The 14,865-nt window shown below is 37.3% G+C and overlaps 1 protein-coding gene across 1 annotated transcript in view; it reads right to left on the bottom strand.

Annotated features, from left to right (window-relative positions):
- LOC145671373 (uncharacterized) overlaps positions 1 to 14,865 on the bottom strand; it is a 292,592-nt gene that overhangs the window by 42,603 nt on the left and 235,124 nt on the right. Inside the window, exon 3 of the mRNA XM_081740447.1 lies at positions 6,342 to 6,471. Coding sequence (XP_081596573.1) covers positions 6,342 to 6,471 — 130 coding nt within the window. The remainder of the gene's footprint in view (positions 1 to 6,341; positions 6,472 to 14,865) is intronic.

The raw sequence follows: 14,865 nt of genomic DNA, 5'->3' as shown, positions 1-14,865 counted from the left end.
ATCACAATATTTGATATACTGCTTTTACATATATTGTAAACCATAAAACATGTTGTATATCAACTTTGTTTTCGCATCCTTTTAAGTTCACATAGACAGGGCTCCAAAGTCTGTAATAAATACAATACACCATATATACAGGGTGGACCATTTTGATTTATCCACGGAAATATTTCGGAAATTATATACCGGATCAAAAGAACTTTACAATTAGGGATGTGCACGAGACAAGATTTGTGGCTGTCTCGTCTCGAAAATGTGCTGTAAAAGTGATGTCTCGACTCGAAAAATGTATATTTTTCTATTGGAAGAGCCGTGTCTCGACTCGAATTTTATCAGGAAAATCCTGTCTCGACTCGTCTCGTGCGCATCCCTATTTACAATGAAATTTGCCACAAAGGGAGGCATTTTTCGTGTACTCTTTATACCACCAGATTGACAATGTTGCATTCCAACACAAAGTTGTATTTTTTCAAATGTCACTACGTCAAGTTATTACAAATTTCAAATCTACGTTTAAAAAGAAAACAAGCAATACCCCACTTATTGTTCAGGGCTGTAAACTAACACCACTACAGTATCATAAACATTAAAAATAACCAAACTTTGAAGGTTTCTAAAATAATGATAACGCAAGTGAGACGAACGGATAAGGCATATCGAATGCACTTTAGTGTCAAATACTATCATTATGATCTGACGTATTTCGAATAATTGGAAGAAAATGATAAGAAATTGAAAATTACTTACAATGTTGTAGTGTTAACAGTTTTGGGCAGTTATTGCAACAAGTTCTCATACTTAATGATTTTAAGCAGTCTTGCCAACTAACATTAATTGTCATATCTCTCCAACAGAGGCGTCATTTAGGGGGGCAAGAGGGGGCAATTGCCTTCCCCAAGAGTTTGACGAACACATATACTTTTATCGATTGTCTACTAATATACTAGTACAAAACGTGAAAGTCTTATGTCGGTTGTGCTCTTGCCCCCCCTCAAGCGAAGTCTGAAGTGACGCCCCTGCTCTCCAATGGTTTCAGATATCAAGTGCTATAAACGGAATTATGATATTCATGCTTTTTGAAATCAACTTACATAATTAGATGTGATAGTTATCTATGCAATTTTTCGAAATGAAGCCTTTTGAACAAGTCAAATTTTTAATTTCTTACATATAACTTTGTTCACATTTATTCGAAATATGCCACATCCTGACTGTAGTACTTGGCACTAAGGTACATTCGATGTGCCTTCCCTCGCACCTCACTTGCGTTAGTATTGTTTTGGAGTCCTTCAAAGTTTGGTTGTTTTAAATGTTTTTGATATTGTAGCGTCGTTAGTTTACAATACTGAACAATAAATGTGGTATTGCTTGTTTTCTTTTCAAATGCAATTTGAAATTTGTAATAACCTAAAGTAGTGACACTTGAAAAATACCTTTGTGCTGAATTGGCAACACTGTTCATCTGGTGGTATTAAAGAGTAGGCCAAAATGTGCCCCTCTTTGTGGCGAACAAATATAATTGAAAACTTTCCTTGATTCGATTTGTGGTTTTCGACATATTTCCGTGGATGAATTAAAATGGTGCATTCTTTACATATAAAATGTATTTTTTGTCGGTAATATATAAAATACTTCAATATATAGCAATTTTATAGTAATATTTGAATTCTCTGACCTCAAAAACCTATGATTCGACATCAAGATGACTTTCCTAGGTGACTTAGTTCCTTAGTTATGTATGCTGATTGCTTATTTGGCGGCCATATTGGAAAATGGCGTCTGTGGAGATAAGCGACCATAACTGAAATGTCTACCCAAGAAAAAGCAGATAACGATAGTTTGAAGAAGACGATACAACAATAAAACTCCGTGCACCCACAAATTTTTACGGGCATGTACTGTGGATCCAGGACTAATGCGTTTGACGAGGTTCTTAATCAGACCGAGTTTTATGTGTAGAGGTGGCAGATCAACTAAAGGAAGATACATAACGTTCTTTTCCCCTGGAGTCAGTGAAGTTCTTTTCGACCATACTTTCTTAACATAGCGATTCTGCTTATCCCGACTGTCCCATTGGCAAAGGAAGATATTACAATGCAACTTAGTACACAAATTACCTCTAATCTATAGCAGTTTTCAAGATACTACATATTTTGTTACCTGTAGCCAGGATAGCTCCATAGGTGTAAACTTTACCAATAGGGAATTTTGAGGCAGATTTCCCGCATTATCCTTAATTTTCCGTTTTGCATACATCATGCACACGTGCACATGATACTCTTGGAAAGCTTGTTTTATTCTGACGAGAACGACGTACAAACCATGATACTCGGATGGATAGTCCTGCAGCAGTAGCTACTTTCTTATAACCCTGCAGCGGGTTTACAGGGTTAATTGTATTGTATATATGTATACTGACTCTGACAAACTGTGGGCGGTGGGTAAATTTTGAATATCGATCCAGCTTCAGCAAACAAACCTATATTAAAGTTAGTTAATTTCAGCTCTGAAGCAAAACCTTTGTTGATCAATGTTATCTGTTTACTTTAGCCTTCGTGGCATAACCATAGGATGTAACATTACAACTGAAAAATTCATTTTTCATTTATAGTTGATTTAGGATTTAGTTAAACACAAACAAACTATTTACTGAGCAAAACAATATATTCACATAAAAAAAAAAGTACATACGTGTTACAGTTTCGCCAACTAATACTTTGGCTTCATCAGACAGTATCTAAATCATCAGGCTTGATAGTGTCTGATGAAGCCAAAGTGTTAGTTGGCGAAACTGTAACACGTATGTAGTTTTTTCAATGTGAATATATTGTTTTGCTCAGCAAATAGTTTGTTTGTGTTTAAGTATATACAAAGCAAAGCTTCTACTTATGGAAAATATTACAGTTAGGATTTCGGATTTAGTTTTCTGGGCTTTCGGCATCTAAGGCCATTTAGCCCTTAATGTGTGATGACGTCCCTCGGCGAGCACACAATCCGGGGAAAGGGAAGAAAGAAAGGATTGGGAGGGAAGGAAGTGGCCTGGGACCTATAAGTTAGGTATCACCCCGGCATTTGCTTGGTGTGAATGAGGAAAACCCAGGAAAACTTCATTCAGGGTGGCTGGCTTGAAAAAGCGTTTTACACTTTTTGGACCGAGTGTCCCCACCGGGAATCGAACCCGGCACCGCTCATTAATAGTTGAAGAAATGCCTGTGGAGCTCTGAAAATGAAATGCAATCTCTTAGTTTGACGTCGTACGATTATGCCCTTTAGGCTAAGGGAGACTATGATTAAAGCAAGTGAATGATAATGGAATAATTGGTACAGTGAGAATGTGGGAGAAAACGGGAGTACCCCAAGAAAACCAACGATCACGATATTGTCCACTACAAACTTACTTGGCCGAGGATTGAATCAGAGACCCTACACACCAAAGATAGGACCTTTTCCGTTGAGCCACCATCCTTTCTTAACCTAAAGGGGACGAATGACTTTAGTGAAAGTGAATGATTTAGAATTGGTAAAATGAGAATGGAGGAGGAAACAGGAGAATCCCGAGAAAGCCCACGGATACAAAGTTACCCACCACAAACTCTCATAGCCTGGAATTGAACCAGGGATTCCTAGCACCAGAGCAATCTACCACAGAGCCATCATGTATATTCTTTTATGTGACTCAATTGAATTTTCTCCCATCACAATAACAAATCTTTCACATCACGTCGGTTAAAAAGCGTTAGTCTATAGACTTTAAAGCAATGTATATGATAATGCACTCATTTTTTACTGTTTCCTGAATGGTTTCTCAATGGAGTACAGTCTCTGTTAACAAACAGGGTAGATAGTTAAATCGATCAATGTATGGCAATTTATTTACCTTTCTTTTATATTTGTCGCGTAATCAAACTGATACTACGAGAATGGTAAAGTTTTATGAATAGAGAGAAACACTTGTGAAGAACGGATGCTGCGTTTGGTGGAAGTTCCATTGAGAAGGTGTGAATAAAACGGTGTCATCCCATTATACATCAGTGTGAAAAGATGGCAAAGAGCAAGACTCAATTACGGCTGGGGACCTCTTTTCGTTAAATATCGATCTACAAGTGTTAACAACTCCTTCTTTTGTTGATCTCTTTGCGTCCGGCGAGAAAGCTTCCAATTCATTAGGTTGTAATGAAATGCTTTGTGGTTTGAACTTCGCAACTTTACCGTCTATTTTGCAAGTTATTGTATCTTTCGTGCAGCGAAGAAGTTACCTTGTGTTCGTGTAATATAAAATGAGAAAAGTCTCGTGTTTTATCAGCTGTTTTCTGAAAGTAATAATGTAATCTGTGAAATGTATCTTTATTTTTTTTAAAAAAGCAAACTTAGCACCTCATGTTTTGATGTGGTAATCACGCGTTCAATTCGCGATTCGGTGCTTCTGACATGTTGTTGAGTTCATGTCGTGAAATAGAGTAGGGATATACAGTATCCGCAAGAACGAAATTCTGATTTTTCCCTAAGCGGGTTAGGTAGTTTTCCCGCCTTCTGGGTCTGCATATGACTACTTTAAATAGCCTTGTGTTTTCCCAGTAGTTTTGGTGTATGTACGCTTTTCAAGAAGGAAGATTCAATTTCTGTGCATAAGCACGCCCTAATCACAAGTACGGAAATGGGATACGCTCATTTCGCAAGAGTCGAAGCCAAGGTCTATCTCAGTTTTGCCTAGAGCTCCCTCGTGGCTAATCGGTTAGCGTACGCGCCTTTGGCGTGGGAGACCCGGCGGGGGCTCATGTAGTTCTGATTCCATGTTAATCAGTAGGTCCACGTCTCATATAGCGTCACTGCTGAAAGGGACGCTAAACTAAAATCAACTCAACACAGTTCTGCCTATTCATGGAGGAGACTCCCCTATAGACAACAGGATTCTACCAACATCTGCAGTGCATGGTGTCCAAGTGTTAAGGTGAGCTTACCTCTCTCGTGACACCAAAGCAGCAAGGTGCTGAATCCACGGTATGAGTTCCGCACAAGTCCGTAGAAGAATCCTACGGGACGAAAGTTGCTAATTCCCGCCCATGACTATATTATGACATTGAAATTGACACATAGGTGCCGCGAACACGTTGAGGTTCCATGTAGCTCATCAATGACCATCTAAATCGCCATTTAAGAGAAGGGTGACCACTGCTCCTCCCGGCAATCGTGTCGAAACTTGACTATCTTCAAGTGTACGTGCAGAAGTACAACATACACTAGACATCATATAATTCTCTGTTCTATTGTGCTCTGTGATTTCCCCTCTTTTTTGATTGTTGTTTTATTAATTGATTTGATCTTGCCATCGTCAATTTAAGCTTTTATCACATTATTATCCTTTCAAAGTTTGAAATGACCATTTTTTCAAAATAAAGGATCAATTTCTCTCTCTTGAAACTGCCCGATGTTCCACAAGTGGCATTATTTATTAAAGAAGGATTTATAAGTAATAAGGTAAATTACATTAATAGTTTTTGTAATATTGTTATAAATACTGGATTATTAATATTCGGCTTTCAAATGATTGTACTAGAACCCTACACGACCTATATAAGCAAATAACACAGAAATGCGTGTTTACCTTCATTCGTCTTGATATGAATGAAATCAAATATGGTCCACCACATATTTTTATTCTCATTTTGTAACTCGGAGATCGCATTAAAAATGTGTTACTATATGTTAGACTCCTGCATAGTCACGTAAATACCACTCTTCTTGTTTAGAAGTTTGAATACATTAAGTGAATTCCATTTGTTGATTTAGAATATCATATGTTTCGTTTCAGAAATTTTATCTAGTGCGAAAATTGTTGTGCACTGGATACCCTGCCACGTTGCACGAACATTGCAACGACTATAGCCTTTAAATTCTGGAATAGGAGAAGGCAGACTTAGCAATTGGGCCAATCGTTCGTACTGTAGAAAGTGGTCGTTGTAACCTCATCGCAACGCAATAGCAAATAGTGACTTTGTAATGAATTGATTTCTCATTTTTTGAACAGTCGTGTATTTACAATTATAGAAGTGCGAAAGTATGTTACCTAAGGTATATATGTGATAATGATAGAAAGTAACATTCTTCACTTTTTTTTATTGAAATTGTCGCCAATAAAATTTAACTTGAGAAACTGTGGTTTTGCTTAATGTTGCAACACTAACATTAGCCGCCACTGCTTGATTTGCAGTAAGACAAAAGCGATAGAGTGAATCGAATACAGTAAGTTAAATACATGTGTACGGTGAGTATTTTATATGACTTTGTATATCTGTGTACGAAACGAAAGTAAAGATGATCCGTAGTTACTTCAACCTTACCTGAGGGAATCAAATCTCTTATTTCCTCCAAATGTCACTCCGGACAGAGAATCTAGTGGAAGTCCTCGTGTTTCTCTGAGAATGTGTCCTCCACCCAACGAATCCAGATTCCTCAAGAAGTGACCTCCACCTGAAATAGCCATGAAAAGAAAGATTAGCTAAAACGAAATTACACTCCTTCAACAATTACATTGGTTTGATTAAAGATTAACGTCCCTTCAGGTCCCAGACTATATGAAATACGTACTATCTAGCCACTCGGCCGCGAGGATATATGAATACAGTGATTTGGACAGTATCCGTACCGATCAATGTCTGTAGAGTATATTGTGTACCACTCGAATGAAATATCGTGGCCTTTCTTGACCGAATTGTTAACATGCGAGCTTTCTGGTCCTATGCTCCTGGGTTCAATTCCTGGTGGGAGTAGTGGCTCCGATCCATGTTTCATATAATCTCGATGATAAAAAGGAACATTAAACATCAACTAATTTGAAAGAAATATTTTAACAGCCAACAGTGGTGGATACAGCCATATGAATTACGAGTTTCGGTTTTACGTGGCCCATAAGTACTTTCCATTTTATATATCTGATCTATGAAGCTTTACTGAAAAAGTGTCACAATAGTTCAATGTGAGAGATAGATACGTTAATACAGTTATTCCGATGCAAGCTTTATTGGCATATTAAACTTTAGAAACGTTAATACACCTATACCGATGCAAGCTTTATTGGTATAGTAAACTTTAGAAACGTTAATACAACTAATCCGATGCAAGTTTTATTGGTGTATTAAAGAAACGGTAACACAGCTATTCCGATGTAAGCTTTATTGACGTATTAAACTTTAGAAACATTAATACAACTAATCCGATGCAAGTTTTATTGGTGTATTAAAGAATCGGTAACACAGCTATTCCGATGTAAGCTTTATTGGCGTATTAAACTTTAGAAACATTAATACAACTAATCCGATGCAAGTTTTATTGGTGTATTAAAGAATCGGTAACACAGCTATTCCGATGTAAGCTTTATTGACGTATTAAACTTTAGAAACGTTAATACAACTATTCCGATGCAAGCTTTATTGGTATATTAAACTTTAGAAACGTTAATACAACTAATCCGATCCAAGTTTTATTGGTGTATTAAAGAAACGGTAACAGCTATTCCTATATAAGCTTTATTGACGTATTAAACTTTAGAAACGTTAATACAACTATTCCGATGCAATTTTTATTGGTATATTAAACTTTAGAAACGTTAACACAGCTATTCCGATGTAAGCTTTATTGACGTATGAAACTTTAGAAACGTTAATACAGCTATTCCGATGTAAGCTTTATTGGCACTTTAAATTTTAGAAATGTTAATACAGCTATTTGGATCTAAACTTTATTGACATACCGTAAACTGGGTATACTTTTCCATTTTTTTAATTTTCAAAATTCCCATTCCAATATTTTCGAAGATTAGGAATTTAATTTAATTACATTTCTCCTTGTTAAAATGCAATCCTTTGGCTTTCTTTTCAAAGCAGTAAATAGCCAGTGTTACCAAGAATGATTATTATAGTTCCAATTTTTTGATGCCTTGCAAGATTTTTCGTGGTTGGGGTAACTTTAGCTCATTTGTCAAAAATACTAATTAATGCACAAATGTATTATTGTAACACTGCACTTAAGAAACAGAAGAGAAGAACAAGATATAAACACATAGGTGAAATGATCATGCTTTTACTCAATTTCAATCGAACGAGATATATCGTTCAATGGAAATATTTGTATTCTGCTTGGGCGAATACGAAACATGTATAAAAGAACGCTACAAATTTGTGAATACGTAACTTAAAGTACCTGTATTACAAACACAGGGGTGAAATTACTTTGTTCAATTTAGAGAATAAACAAAAATATCGTTCAATGAAAATCTCTCTAAGTGGATGAATGCTTAATATGCAAAAATAAGAGCACAATATTCTTCATTGCGGTACTTTATTGGTACTAGAGACCTGCACGGGCCGGGCCCGGCCCGTGGGCCGGGCTTGGGCGGGCCGACTCTCTTATTTCTTTGGGCCGGGCCGGGCTTGGGCAGGCCGACACTGTTATTTCTTTGGGCCGGGCCGGGCTTGGGCTGGCCGACACTGATTTCTCTTCAGGTCGGGCCGGGCTGGGGCCGATCAATTGCAATTCTTTAATAATTATTGATTCGTTAAACGATAATTGGAATAAAGCCAAACGTTGAAGAAGTGTGTCCCTGAAAAATGTTACAAAGAATGCAATAGCTATTTACAGTTTTCGTTGCTTAGCGGCTCCACTTTCACTATAGAGGATTGCAGGCATTATGCGGTAAATTAAGCTCTGACCTTGACCTTCACTGAACTCAAAATATAAAAAGAAGAGGTAGGAATGTTTTGCTTGTCGCCAAAAGATAATGCCATCTTCACTTTATGCTAAAAATCAATTAAGTTAGATTTTTGTTACAGGGAATGGCGTTTTTGTTCTCTCGGTGAGAGGCAAATTTCTAGAAGGCAATGGTACCATTCGGGAGGCAAGCGTCAGGTTGTGAACCAGAGTTTAGAAAATGTTTCAGAGGGTTAGGTCAAATTTAGTACTAAATTTTGAGAAAGATTCGGGCTCGAGCTAATTTTTTTTAAATTTATCGGGCCGGGGTCGGGCCAAAAACTTTTAAAATTTATCGGGCCCGGGCCCGGCTTGGGCCAAGAATTTTGAAAAACTTATTGGGCCGGGCCTGGGTACGTTCGGGCTGGATTGGGCTCGGGCCGAAAAATTCGGCCCGTGCAGGTCTCTAATTGGTACAATACCGCTCAGTGTTAGGAAAGAACTTTTTGCAATTCAGGCACTATATAATGTTCTCATTTACTAGCTAGAGGGGGTTAATCTTCCTTCTTACATCGTACCACTTGTACACCATTTCATCTTTAATATTGCACCATTTTCAACAGTTAGAAAATATGGGCCAATGTTGCCCCAAAAATTGGACTAATGTTACTCCACTCAATTAAACGCTTAATAACTTGTTTGCAATTGAACGAACGTTTAAGACGTTAGCTTAGTATTCGCTAATGAACATGTTTTTATATTCTACTTACTTGTGCATTGAAGATGTGTCACTTTTATGCAATGAACAAAAGTTGTGGAACTTGCAATATAATAAACATTTTCTTGCTAACAGTTGCTATCATTTTGCTTCCCACGTTCCTGAAATAAATCACTAGCGCCAATACTCATGTGTTCTCATTGTTGTAATACTTTAATCCACAACTTTTCTTACTGATAGAAACCACAATAACCACGTAGGGAAAAATAAATTTTTCTCTTAGTTTGGGACAAAGTTGTCTTTAAAGCGCCAAAGTATGCCCAATTCCGCTATCCGGATCACAGCTATTCCGATATAAGCTTAATTGTCATATTAAACTTTAGAAACGTTAATATAGCTAATCTAATTCAAACTTTGTTGATATATTAAACTGTAGAATCGTTAATATAGCTATTCCTATGCAAGCTTTAAAATATTTAATTCAACTTTACAAACTTTAATACAGCTATTCCGATGTAAGCTTTATTGACGTATTAAACTTTAGAAACGTTAATACAGCTATTCTAATGCAAGCTTTGTTGGCATATTAAACTTTAGAAACATTAATACAGCTATTCCAATTCAAGCTTTATTGGATATTAGTTTACAAAAAGTTGGGCCACAGTCAGTATTTTTATTGACAAACCAAATAAACACAGAAACATAAAATGAAACATGAACAAAAACACACTTTTCGCTAATGCGTGATGTTGATCACTTTTTGCCGCATATTCTTATAGCCAATTCCACGAAATATTTTCTGGGCATGCTCCATGGCATTTAAAATATCTGTTCTGTTGATGCGAGATCACATACAGATTTTGGCATAGTCTTGTACTGCGAGTATTCCTTTTTTGTGTAATGCTCAGAACGTTTCAATACCTGGAGCATCAGGTGTGTTAGGAGCACTGTTGTACTTTGTGACAAAATCAACCCTTTCTTCAGCGAAAACGTTATTCATACATCTTCTGTAAGGACACGTTGCCATATGAATCCAGAACAAAACATCTTGCCTGCTGTGAGTTTTCCAATAAAGAAGAGCAATCTATACTACATACCCCCTGAAATGAGTGGTTCGGAGACATTGCCTCTGGCATCACTGGCTTGCAAAATGAGAGAATGCTTAGGAAACTTGGTCGTTTTCTTATATTTGTTATCAAAGGGCAGTATTGCAAGATCCACAGAATGAAAATATCCTATCCGGGACCATCTGAGGGATCAACAGAGGGACAGTCTCATTATCAAGAATGAAAACTTTCCTCAGACACTTTTGGTACAGTTATTGACTGGCTTTCCTTTGCGCTTCTCTTGATCCGCACTTCGTTTGTATATAGTTTTATTTTCCCTTTTTTGGCCCTTGCTGTCATTCCTAAAATGTGCAGTTAAGGGAGTGGGGTAATCCGAGGAATTTGGCTGCGGCACGAAGTGAAACACTTGGATTTCAGGTGAACATTCGCCGCACCTGATTCACAATCCTAAGTGTTGATATCATTACAAGGCATCCAGTAATGTTCTTGTATTCCGGCGTCTTAGTTGCTGGATATCTTGCTAGTATTTTGCGTATGACTTGCAGCGACCTGGCTTCCTGCATAAAGCGACCAATGATATCCTTTTTACTCCGACCACTCACGTTCTCATAGAAATACACCACTCGTTTCGCAAACTCTTCATTTGTCGCTCGCCCCATTTTCACTGGTTTCCCTCTTGTTGTCTCACACTGATGGCAGTTGCGCTTTGGTATTACGGGAAGCTCTCTGACCTGATATACATAATTTCGTACGTTTCATTGAGCTCTTAGATTGTTCTGAGAACTTCTTTGACATGTTGTATATGAATTACTAACACAGTCACACACACAAAAATAAAAGTTATGTGCACCGTACGCCAGGGTATGGATTAGATGTATTTTGTTACACAGAACCAAATTTCGAAACCCCAAGATGATCGACCGTGTCAATAGTTTTTTATAGGCGAATAACTTCAGTGAATTTTGGTACGTAAGCATAAGTTTCTTGTCCATAAAACAGAATTCACATGGTCAATCGTCCTGGAATTTCGAAATTTGGATTCTGTATACCAAAATATATCGACCTATACACTGGCGTCCGGTGCAGAGAATTTTTATTTTTTTTGTGTGTGTGTGTGGCTGTGTAATCAAAAATTCCATAGAGGAATCAATACATATAAAGTTTTAAGTAGCAAGTTCCGGTTTACTGTTTAAGGTCTTGATTTGGAGTTATTTGCTATCATCTGCCTGTCATTCGGTTTCCCGTTTAAGGTCTGGATTTGAAGTTCTTTCTTATCATCTGCCTGTCATAACAAAACGAATAGTTCAAATTATAGTTTATTTTATGAGCAACTATTTTCGGCTGGGCGTTGGAGAATGACTCAGTCAGTCCATTTAGTTCTTTCTATGTTTAAATACCTGTAGCGAATTATAAATAAACAAATATAAACGTTTCTACAGTAGTTTAAGATTCTACGTCATTTCATTTTTTAAACTTCTATTCTTCTTTCCATCAGCAGTGTGGTACATCTGTAAACGTGTTGTGAGCTATATGGTTACCCGCTTCCCGAGCGGTTATATGGTGGTATTTGTTTTCAGTCCATTTATGAGGGACTGTAATGGAACAGCGTATTTCGACTATAGTGATGGAGCAGAATAATGAAGCTGGACCTAGATCTACCAATTGCACGAGCCAGTAGAACGCGAGGGTGTGTCCTGGTCGTGAATCCCCATCCATGTTGTATTTTCTCTCGCGCTGTACTGAGAACATTACCTGAGGGTGCAGTGTTGTTGGGTTTCCGCTAAGTTTCGTTTTTTTATTTTGTTGTTATGGTTATTGTTGTTTTATATTTCCGCTATTACTATTGTTGGTGGGGTGCTGACTGCCACGGGTGCTGACTGCCACAGCCAATTATTGGTGCTGATTGCCACGACTGGTGCTGATTGCCAATATCAAGGTGCTGACTGCCACGATGGCGTGCTGACTGCCACGAGCCTGAGAGAAAGTTGCTAGACGTAACATTACCGGACGCCAAGAAGCATGAAAGAAACTAGATGATCCTTAGGATCGTGTTGTTCAGACCAACACCTAACAAAGGTAAACAGGTCTCTGTATGTACACTCATGTCCAAAATTATTGTCACATGATTATAAATATGTTGTTCTAGTAATATAATTTGATAACGAATTCGCCCGGTATTTCTTATAATGTTAGTATGTGTATAATCGGCAAAGACAAGTATGTGGTAAATTTCATGTCAAAACGAAAATAAAATTTTCTTGTCCATTTAGTTACATTTTATTTTACTTATTATGATTTTCGTATTTATAATTCTTTTCCTATGAAATTTATCACAAATATAAATTTCCTGATTATACACATAATATAAGTATTAAAAGTACTCTGCAAAATTATCAAATTATATTCTTACAAGAAGACAGTTATAGATATACGACAATAATTTTGGACATGAGTGTACTTTCAGTTTTGTCAGGGAGCGGTGCGTACAAAATTGGTACGATTTATGTGTTCTCACTTGAACTCTATGTCAGCATGAACTGTGTACAGCTGTGCAAATTGTTTCAAGCAGCTCTTGAAAGTTCCATCAAAAAAGCACTGCTGGCTGTACCTCACAAGGGATGTTCAGGAGAAAGCACTCGCCTGCAGAGAAACTAAGCATGCCATTTGAAGTCCCAATTCATGCTGATTATAACAAGCTAATAAAATTCCTGTACGGTTGAGAACGGTTCGAGATATTCAACTTGGATGTTTATATGAGAAAATGAGGATATACGCATTTATACGCGTTAGGTACAACATAATTAGTAATGAATATTGACATACGAATTGAAAGCTATCGGAAGTAACAGAAAAAAGTGTTTCGCAATAACTAACGGGTTTGTTAGATACGATTAGTCATTACATTGTTCACAATAATCATACGTTAGAGATGAAAATTGATCACTGTTGTTCTTCTGTTTTATGAAGAAATGACGCAGGCAAAATACTCCCTTGCACCATGAACATTTTATATGTGCAATTGCGTTGCATCCGTCAAGAGAACAGTTCGCAGAACCAAAGCAAAAAGCAAATTCGACAAGTGATTCAAAGGTTATAGGCCTATAATTTGTTCGTAACCTGCCTTGCAGGACGCAAACTGAAACAACCTAATGTATCGCGGTGATCGGAAGTGATTCGTATGGACACGAACTTTATTTGATTGTTTCGTTGGTACATTATAACGTCCAGTTGAAGAAGATTCATACTATGTATATACAAATCTCCTGCCATAATCTTTGATTGATCGGAATCAAAACACATCAAATGGTTGCACAAATCGTGTGCAATTCTTTGGTATCTTCTCAACCATTAGGTCTTTGTCATCCGTCATGCAACTTGTAATGGACAATTTGTCTGTGAATGGACCTCAGTAATCAAGCAATAGCAAGTTCAAACCATCAGGCTTCGCCATGGGTGAGAATACTTAACGCATTGAAACATGCATCCACTCATTTTCTCATATAAATTTCCAAGCTGAATATCTCGAACAGTTCTCAATGTACAGGAGTTTTATTACCTGTTGTAATCAGCATGAATTGGTCCTTCAAATGACATGTTTATTTTTCTGCAGGCGAGTGCTTCTCCCAAACTTCCCTTGTCAGCTGGCTTCAGACCATCATATCCATTAAATAATACAATAAAACAATTAATATAAACAATGAAATGTGCAAATTGTACATACAACAGAAAAACAATCCCTTTATAAACATCCAAGTTTATGTCGTTCCACTTAGTGAGCAACTTTGTAACTTATAGGATGCCACATAGATTTGCTGTGATGATTACTAAATTAATCCTTACTAAATTAATTAATAATTATAAATTTAGTATGAGAGATTAATTCCTCTCTTTCCAAATACAGTTTCTCTCAGGCTCGTGGCAGTCAGCACGCCGTCGTGGCAGTCAGCACCTTCATATTTGCAATCAGCGACAGTCGTGGCAGTCAGCACCAATAATTGGCTGTGGCAGTCAGCACCCGTGGCAGTCAGCACCTATCCCTATTGTTTTGTTTAATTCGTGTAATTGTTAGTGTTTGTATTATACTTATTAAATTTTTGTCCCTTGTTCTCCATATTTTCCAAGTTTGGCAACATTGTTGATGCATTTTTGTCGTTTCACGTTTTCTCAAATGTGCGTTCGAAAGCCAGCTTTACGAATCGTGCCGAATTCTTCCGACGCATCACATGTCTGGCAAGGGATAATTCTATCATGTAGTTGAGTTCAGGCTTCACGAGCCCTTGCGATCACTATAGTTAGAGTGAACGCGTGAACGAAATAATTTGCTACATTTTGCAATGTTATTTTGATAAAGGCAGAAATTCTGCGTAGGCGCGGGGAGAAATTTGTGCTGATTAT

The sequence above is a fragment of the Thermobia domestica genome, chromosome 15 (genome assembly GCF_964235325.1).
Source record: "Thermobia domestica chromosome 15, izTheDome1.hap1.1, whole genome shotgun sequence".
NCBI classification, from domain to species: Eukaryota; Metazoa; Arthropoda; class Insecta; order Zygentoma; family Lepismatidae; genus Thermobia; species Thermobia domestica.
The sequence above is the reverse complement of the archived record's forward strand: the minus strand, read 5'-3'. Positions and strand labels throughout refer to the sequence as shown.